Below are 9,802 nucleotides of genomic sequence, written 5' to 3' on the forward strand. Positions count from 1 at the left end.
AATCTTGTGGACCACACCCATTGCAAGATGCTGTACTCTGCCGTCAACCCTAAGCCATTCCAGCCTGTCAAAGTGGGCAGGGGTTCGGGGAGAGAGGCCAAGTAGAAGCCTGACCAGTTTGTTTTGGGAAGTCTGGAGCCTTGTTTTAAGGGCCTTTGAGGTGCTGTGGTACCAAGAGGTGCATGCATAGTTGAAGAAACCTTGTATACGAGGGCTCCTGTTAGGGTCTTCAAGGTGTTTTTATCGACCAGTGAGGAGATCCTGTGTAGGAATCCCACCAGTTCCTTTCCCCTCCATCAGGTGGAACATTATACATGCTTTGTTTGAATAAGCAGGCGATTCTGGTGTAGTCTACGATGAATATCCAAGGTCCCCTAGTCTGCCAGCAACTCACAAATAACATCCACATGTACAAAATGGAGAATCTAAATCTTAAATCCAAGTTCCCTCATGCATTCTTTATGTGCATCTATCAAGTCTGTGCAGTTCTCCTCGCCCTTTTCAATGATGCAAGCATCCCTAACTTTCTTGGTCTCAGGACAGGCACAACATGGTTTCAGTGGCTTGTCCTTGGTTCCTTCAATTGCTGGAACCGACTGGACATTGGTAGCAGATTGGCAAGACATGCAGTGGTATGAGCAGATAACAATAGATGAAATTTTGCTGCGTTCAAGATCAATTCTGTACTCGAGTCGAGACTGCTTGTTCCATATTGTCTTAAAAACAATGCCACACTTTCTAGATTTCCATATTTGGGCATTGGTGCTGATGTCACTGTGATGCAGAACTGATCACCTTCAAACTGGATGGCTGAAAAAGGCTCAGGAAGCTAACAAACTGAACACTGACAATGAGAATGACAGCATACACAGACAAGACAAACTCAAGAAGGACCTTGCTTCGGTTTCCCTGAATCTCCAACCATCCCTAAGACTTGAAAGGTCAAGAGTCTCGACCAGCTCTATCTCCAACATGTTTGACCACTATAATTGTAAAGACTAGAAGCTAGACCGGCCTTGGGCGGTCTCGCTCTAGCGCCACACTAAAAAACTAAAAACTAAAAAAAAAAAACATAATAAAAAGAAAAAGAGGGGGGCTATGTATATAGCCCCTCAATTATTTTTTATATATATATATATATATATATATATATATATATATATATATAATAATACTGTTCATTCATTCATGAGAAAGACCGCACAATTGGTCAATGTGTTTTTGTACCTTTTTGTATTTTCCTATATTATCTATACATAATTGGCATGTGTAATTTAGATTTAGACTGTGTTATGTGTTATCATCATGTCTGAGGTCCAGATAGTGATTTACTTGTATAATTCTACTTTTCCCCACCAGGGGGCACTCGTGTTATGGCTGTGGCTATTTGCAATTGAAATGCTTCTGTATCACTTTGAAAGTCAGAAAGTTGACAATTAAAATCCTAAAGTGATAATGTATCCATTTAAATTCTGATAATGTACAAGATCTCTTAAATTATCTATGCGTTGTACTGTAATATAAGTTGCACATTTACACACAACCATTATAGGGCTGTGAAGGGCTATATAATGTACCTTTAAATATAAATGTAAATATAAAAAAATTGAAGAAATTGCACAAATCGCCTATTTTCATTATTTTTCATAATATGAAACATACTCATACCATTCTTAAGTGATTATAAATATACGAAATTTATGAAAAAAGAAATGTCATTAAAACTTTGAGAAATATTGCTTATAGCAGTTATAATTAAGTGAGACACTGAAGCCATATAAATGAAGCTTTAGGTTGCCTGTAGTGATTGTGTCTGAGCAGTCACAGAATCACTAATATAGTTTCCACACGTCAGTCAGACCTCTGAATGTACAGTATCTCCATCTGCTGTCATGTACATGTAATGGACCAGAGGAGGTGAGGATGCTCCACACAGAAGGACGAGTTGTTGTTAGGTCCAGAATCATCACGTCTTCTGATTCTGAACAGACTTATTCGAGTAGTGGTTCCCAAAGTTGGGTCCGGGGACTCCCCCTACTCCTTCTGTCTGTCTCTGTCCCTGACTCCAATGACTAGTCCCTGACTCCCCCTACTCCTTCTGTCTCTGTCCCTGACTCCAATGACTAGTCCCTGACTCCCCCTACTCCTTCTGTTTCTGTCTCTGTCCCTGACTCCAATGACTAGTCCCTGACTCCCCCTACTCCTTCTGTCTCTGTCCCTGACTCCAATGACTAGTCCCTGACTCCCCCTACTCCTTCTGTTTCTGTCTCTGTCTCTGACTCCAATGACTAGTCCCTGACTCCCCCTACTCCTTCTGTTTCTGTCTCTGTCTCTGACTCCAATGACTAGTCCCTGACTCCCCCTACTCCTTCTGTTTCTGTCTCTGTCTCTAACTCCAATGACTAGTCCCTGACTCCCCCTATACTCCTTCTGTTTCTGTCTCTGTCTCTAACTCCAATGACTAGTCCCTGACTCCCCCTACTCCTTCTGTCCCTGACTCCCCCTATACTCCTTCTGTTTCCCAGACCGCTCCTCCTACCACTGTTCTGCCGTCATCCCTTTTGTTCACCCGGGTCTCTCTGGCCCTCGACTTCCCCAGACTGGTATCTCTCCACGGGCCAATCTGTTCAGCTCCAGGGCATCCTATACCCTTCTGCCATCTAGCCCGCTGTCTGTCTGTTAGTCTGTCTGCTAGTCTCTTTGTCTGTCTGTCTACTCCTCTGTCCTCCAGTCCTCCCTTTTGACCCGTTTTCCCGCCTTTTGTTTTCTCTATCTTTCTGTGTGATTCCTTGATTAATGGTCTGTCGGTCTGTGCGTGCGTGCGTGTGCATGCGTGTGTGTGTGTGTGTGTGTGTGTGTGTGTGTGTGCACATGCATGTAACGTGTTCTTCTTACCCAGTATTCTCAAGTCCTGTTCCCTGTCTTGGACAAACGTTTCGGCTATCCAGGCCTTCGACACACACTGAAGAAGGGCTGGATAGCCGAAATGTTAGTCCTTTCTTGTAAAGACATGGAGAAACAAAATAAACTAACCCACTCTTGTCGCTCCGAGTGTGACCTGTCACTTATCTAAGAGGATAGCGCACTACAGGAGTCAGAGTGTGGTGTACAAAACGTTTATCAACTTTAATGAGCTTCCACACATTTAATTTGTCGTGGAGTTCCCCAGATAATATTACTGTGTTGACAAAGTGTCCACATGACCTGTAAGTATATTTTAAAAGTGCCAGAGAACACGTACTCTAAATGTCCTGCCTATGCACTAACCTATGACACCCTTTAATGACATTAGTCATTAAAGGTAAAAGCCTCTACCCAGGCAGTAACATCATCAGCGTAATTTAACCGTGTAGTGTACAAAATAAATGAAACCAAATGGACCTGTGCATCTATAGTATAAATTGGTTACATTACCTCAGCATTCATTTAATCATTTGTAACTTTGAGTGTATACATTTTATACGTGGTCCGTAACAGTTGCAACTGTTGCAACTGTTGCAAATTAATGCTGAGGATGTTCCTATGTAGACATCTAATTTCACATCTTGATCTAATTTCGGCATACAATTTTAAAGTGTAATAGAGAAACCAGCGTATTTTCTTAACAAACGGAGACGAATGACCGTCCGGTCTCATCAGAACTAGCTGACCTTGCTCACGGCAGACAGTCAGACAAGAGTGGACACAGCAGGCCGCCCTGTCGCCCGGTCAAAATGGCTGGTGCTGTACCATACCCAAAATGACACAGGACTGACCCCTTCTTCAGCCACATGCAGGGCACACATCGGCCTATTTTTGGCCAAGATACCTGGAGATGAGACCAAGTGGTGTTGGACCAAGTATATTGGGCAATGGTTCTCAAAGTGTGTTAATATGGCATCACAATTAACCACATTATCCATGTACTGTATATGTTCAAAAATAGCTGATCTACCAGCTCTACATCTGCTTTTCAGAAAAATCGCGAAGAGAGATTAGCAAGATTAACATTTTCTTTTACACAACTCTTCTCTTCTGGGGGTACCTGATACAATTTAAGATGGGGGTCCGCACCCAAATACATATCAATTTTAGGGTCCTTGACACAAAAGGATTTGAGAACCACTGATATAGGGTTTAAGTGGTTAGGTAGACAGTGAATGAACAATGTCAGCTTGAACTGACATTAAGCTTGAGATACCTCTGTACCTCTGTAAATAGTTTATCGCAGTGCCCTACAGGATTTGATCTTCTTCTCAACATCATTTGTACTTAATGTTTTTTTGTTTTTGTTTGTTTGTTTGTGTTTTTGCAAGATCTTGAGGTCATGCCTGCTATAAAACAAAATTAAATGGATGAAATAAACTGTCATGTAGGGTCAAATATCCACCCAACCCTATTAAACCTATTGTAGCTACTGGGAGTGCCTGGCTTTGACTGAAGGCCCCCTGAATGGACAGGTACAAGTTTGTCACTAATGAATCCCAGGTGCAGGTTTACTGTCAAAATGTTCTTGCTGCTGCGAGAATAAAAGGACACAACTAATGCAAAGAGAGAGTTAGTTTAATGTTATGCCTGACATGGCAGAGCTGAGCTGCCTGCATGGCCTTAACTAACCCCCCCTCCCTCCCTCCCCTCTTCTTCTTGTCTGTCTCTCTCTCCCTCTCTATCACACACACACACACACGCACGTACGCACAGTACACTGCAGTTTGTGACTCAGGGTCTTGCATGACTTGGTTTGCAAGGATTTGCAACTTACAATCCGGACTCCACACAGTGACATGGTGACATCTTGGCACACTGTCAATATCTGGAGTTATAATTTAATGGAACAGCGCGTGGTTCCATGTGTGTACCCTAGTGGGGTTACAAATAGCTAAATGACTAAATGTAGCACTGAGGATTTTACTGAGTAGCCTGTCTCTCTGCAATGCATTTAAAGTCTGCTACAATACGTATGAGAGTGATGTTTTTGACACGCAAGTTGGACTCCACCACGGATACAACAAGCACTATGTGTGGTTAAGGACACAATGCACGGATACAACAAGCACTATGTGTGGTTAAGGACACAATGCACAGATACAACAAGCACTATGTGTGGTTAAGGACACAATGCACGGATACAACAAGCACTATGTGTGGTTAAGGACACAATGCACGGATACAACAAGCACTATGTGTGGTTAAGGACACAATGCACGGATACAACAAGCACTATGTGTGGTTAAGGACACAATGCACGGATACAACAAGCACTATGTGTGGTTAAGGACACAATGCACGGATACAACAAGCACTATGTGTGGTTAAGGACACAATGCACAGATACAACAAGCACTATGTGTGGTTAAGGACACAATCAAAGCAAACAATGGAAACAAACTAACAAAAGACTGAACACATGCATTAACATCTTCTGAAATATGTTTTTTAACCAAATACAGTAGGTTCCCAGATTGGTCAGTCAGTCTGTCTGTCTGTCTGTCTGTCTGTCTGTCTGTCTGTCTGTCTGTCTGTCTGTCTGTCTGTCTGTCTGTCTGTCTGTCTGTCTGTCTGTCTGTCTGTCTGTCTGTCTGTACCTTTTTAAAATGCCACCACACAAGACACGAACCGTGAGTCGAGTCTAAAAAAAAGGAAAAGAAATCCCCAAATCCCCTACCTCCCTTTCTCTCTGTGAAGGTGAAAGTAAGTAACGAGTGCAACACCTTTTGTTCTCCGACTAGTGTGGCGGCAGAAATAGCTCTCAATAATGTATTAGGAGAATAAAGAGTGTGAGCTCATTTGTATGGAGATGAGGCTTTAGGTTAGTGCCAAGACCAGCTGTTTTCTGTGCTAGGTCTCAGTGGTGAGAAAGCATCATGTACTGCCCAGGTTCCCAAACACTGGGCCGGGACCCATTTGTGGGTCGCGGAGACATTTTTACAATTTATAATTTAGGCATTTAGCAGAGCGATTTACAGTAAGCAAGAACAACACATGGTAATGGTAAGGTACATCAAATACATTACATTTGATCAACGATCAAGCTAAGAACCTAACATCCGTCTAACAGTAGAATATCTGTACAATGAAACTATGAGTATAGTAGAGTACTATGTCTACATGACATAAGTTTAGCCAGTTTACATGCACCTGTAAGGTCGTCGAGGCTAGTGCAAGTGCTACAGCAGGTGCTGCGGGCTAAGATGTCTAAGTCTGAAGAGGTGGGTTTTCAGACTACGCAGGAAGATTGGGAGTGAGTCTGCAGTTCTGATTGCAATGGCAAGTTCATTCCACAGTTTTGGAGCTAGAAGGGAGAAGAGTCTGTTTGGTTGGTGGGTTTTTAAAACATTGGGAGTGTTTTTATGGGTCCCTTTGTTTTTTTGTTTCCTACATTTCGTTTTCAATTATTATTTCAAAACATTTTCTAAAAAACATTCTCAAAAAAGCAACATTAGTCATGGATTAAAAAAAATAATTCAATGATAGTAATTTCATGAAGAAATAAAAGAAAAATCAAAGAAATTCCATAAATTGCGAAAATAGGCGATCTACAAGCTACGCATTGTGAGCTTGTAGATAATGTCACTGTTCTGGTCCCAGGGAGACTGAATTAGGTCATGGCCTAAAAGGTTTGGGAACCAGTAATGTATTGTATCCTTGTTGTCGGGCATATTCTAACTTTTTGTGAATGAACGCCCTACTTGAACTTGATCATACTACAGCGTCACACTTTGGCTCATTTTGAATTTGAATCCTGAAAAGCAACAGTTGTGTGACGTACGAGGTTTCCACCCGACAGACGATATCCATCATGGGAGACGATATCCACTATTGGGGTCTTGAAATAAGATGTGTTATACTGATGTCAAGGACTGAAGGACATAACTGTGTGTTACGTCATCTTTTGTAGCGCTCAAAACATTTGCAGCGGCCACTGAGGCCTGACTTAGTCCAGTGGAGGTGACAGTAATAATAAGGAAACGTTTACTGGAGTCTGGACTCGTTATGTTTTATCAGATCAGCTGTGGACAGTAGGCTATATTGAAGGTCCAGGGACCACCAGGTTAACCAAATCTCTCAAGGCTCTCTCACGATGCTAGCTCGTGTTTCCATTGTTGTGAGACTTTTGGGATTTGTTTTTGTACTGTGGGAGGAGGATGACCTTTCGCTGAAGAATAAAATGACTCTGTTTCACGTTAACAAATTAACATACCGGTAGTCACTTATTGTCCCCAACTCCACTCCCCCCTAACCCCCACCCCGACATGAAATGACAATATGGCAGTCTGTGCGAATTGTAGTTTAGTTCAAAGGGTTTCTACTCTGTGTCTGTCTGCTACATGTGTGACACTGGTTCCTTTGAAACATTCCTTGAAAACAGGGTTGAATTTCATTGTCCTCGGGCAGAAAACTGAAATTATTGCTCTAGTTGAGCACACTACAGCGTCACATAAAGCATCAAAAGTATAGCAGATCCACAAGCGATGCGTTTCAAGCTTGTACATCTGCTACTTTGGCTATTTCTTTATTTGAATCCTGAAAAACAACCGTTTTGGACATAAAATAATTGTGACATAAAACAAAAGGTTTTTGTAAAAAAAAAAAAAGGTTTTCTGAGCTTTTAACATTCAGTAGATTTTCTGTGGTCTGGGGTTTTCTGGCTCAAACAAGTGCTCTGATTTGCCTGTGAGTGTGAGGTAAGACTCCACCACAAATCCTATATATGACATAGGGATTTGCCAGCAGATGTCACTGTTTGTCTGTTTTCATTGCCAGTCAAAAGGGTTCAGAACACATAGAGAAAACCACAGAACACCAAAAATCCACTGAATGTTCAAAGTTCAGGTTGTTTGGGTGTAATTGAGGTCATAAAACCTAAAAACAAAACGAAAAATAAAAATTAATGAAAATTAAATGTCATAATTTGAGATTGAGATTTCAACACGGCAGAGACAATTTGTAAACACAAAAATCAGAAAAAAGACCTACAGTACTCCTACAACAAAATCTACTAGCTCACAACAACGCATCACATTATTGCAACACGTTGTAGATCTACGTATATATATATATATATATATATATCCTAATATAGCCTTTTATTGCAATTAATGATTTCAAATGAAATGACAGAAACAGTTAGTTCAAGTTGTGTGGAATCTGTTCAATCTATTGAATGTGTATCCCATGTCTGACCTAATTGAAAACATATATTTTTGTGATCGTGTATTACAGTCTCTCTCTCTTGTTGCTGTTTGTGTGTGGACTTTGTTCTGTCGTGTTAAACAGTGTTGTTAGGTCAGATTAACAAATGGTTTGGGCCGGTGGCGTGGCTGAATAACAGCATTAACCAGAGGACAATGGAGGTGTGGGACTCTGACAGGCCGTGCGGTTGATGTCATCTCTCTGACTCAGGCGGTTGAAACACGCTTTACCGGCCGTCAGCCTGCATGGACGCCACAGCCCAGTGACATCAGCAACTAAAACACTGACACATATCACTCTCTCTCCACACACACAGGTCCCCTAGGCCTATACCTTCTTTCATTGGAGCCCATGGGCGCCGGCTTTTTTTTGTCTTTTTCCGTAAATGAACGCCTTACATGATGATATAGTAATTAGCTAGGAAGCTCGAAATGTGGCGCGAAGCGACACATTTCAAGCATGCAGATTTGCTACTTGTCTGCTACTTGTCTGCTACTTGTCTGCTACTTGCGGATCTGTTTAGAGCGTCTGGATCATCTGCTGCTTTTGCTGTTTTTTCCACCCGATGATATAACAAACATGTACGCAACTACGCACACATGCACACATATTAGTTTTTCCACACGTTAGGCACTTGAGCCTTACACAACTCTCATACGACATATCAAATCTAGATCACTAGATCATCTCTGTTGGCTATATATTCTTCTACGTTTTGAAAAATATAGCAAGTTGGACTGATAGACAGACCGTGGTGGATAACAGCAAGTTACGATTTTGTGTTTAAAAGTTTGGACTATCTTCAAACAGCTATAGGCCTCGCTGTGAACGGGGTCGCCAGATTCTGCAAGAGAAATCTGTCATTAGAACGACAAGTTGGACAACCTACCTCTAAGACTAACCTAACCCTAACCTACCTCGAACCCTGACCTAACCCTAACCGCAAGCACGGGATGTTACACCGCATGTCCGACCGTTGTTTCTGCATGTCGGTCCGTTGGTGTGTCGGAAAAGTGTGCGTGCCCCAAAAAAGCAACTAGGTCTATGAAAGCCCAAAAGAAGCGACTATTAGGCCACATGGAACACTTTGAACCTACACATCAGCTATTTGAAAATAACCTATCTACAAGCTCAGAACGGGTCATGAATCGATGTGTGACATGTTTCGAGCTTGTAGATCTGCGGAACATCGTGAAGAATTCTTTGAGACACACATACAGGTATTTTGGGGCTCGGCGTGGCCAAATCTGCCATTATTGTTTAGGGCTAAAGACCATTGGAATTGCATTACGGAACCTACATTTTATGTTTTTCTTCGGCCTAAAGCAACACTATATAGGGGTATTTTGGGGTGCTAACTTTGTTCATAAAAAGTCGTTAAAACAACAGTTTAATGAACTAATGACAAAACTATATGAATTGTCACCAAAAACCCAGACTTTTGATGACTTCTGCACCGGTTCTCATTGGTTTCAACTGACTGTTCAGCCCTATTTCAAAATGGCGCAGACCACGTCCTGAAAGAAATGTCTTGACATGAAAAGGTTTGAGAACCACTGATTTAAACAACATTTAGGAAAGTAGCTAAAAGCCCCAAGAACCTCAACCCGCAACTACCAATATTTACTGG

The 9,802-nt window shown here is 41.8% G+C and overlaps 1 protein-coding gene across 1 annotated transcript; it reads right to left on the bottom strand.

Moving 5' to 3' along the window:
- Positions 1 to 425: 425 nt before the first annotated feature.
- LOC308334850 (cytochrome c oxidase copper chaperone-like) lies at positions 426 to 626 on the bottom strand (the record flags this gene model as incomplete). Its single annotated transcript, XM_080791724.1, has 1 exon — positions 426 to 626. The coding sequence occupies one exon, from the start codon at positions 624 to 626 to the stop codon at positions 426 to 428; it is 201 nt and encodes a 66-aa protein (XP_080647850.1).
- Between the last annotated feature and the right edge of the window lie 9,176 nt (positions 627 to 9,802).

This window comes from Protomyctophum bolini (assembly GCF_963924005.1).
Source record: "Protomyctophum bolini genome assembly, chromosome: 19".
Taxonomy (NCBI): Eukaryota; Metazoa; Chordata; class Actinopteri; order Myctophiformes; family Myctophidae; genus Protomyctophum; species Protomyctophum bolini.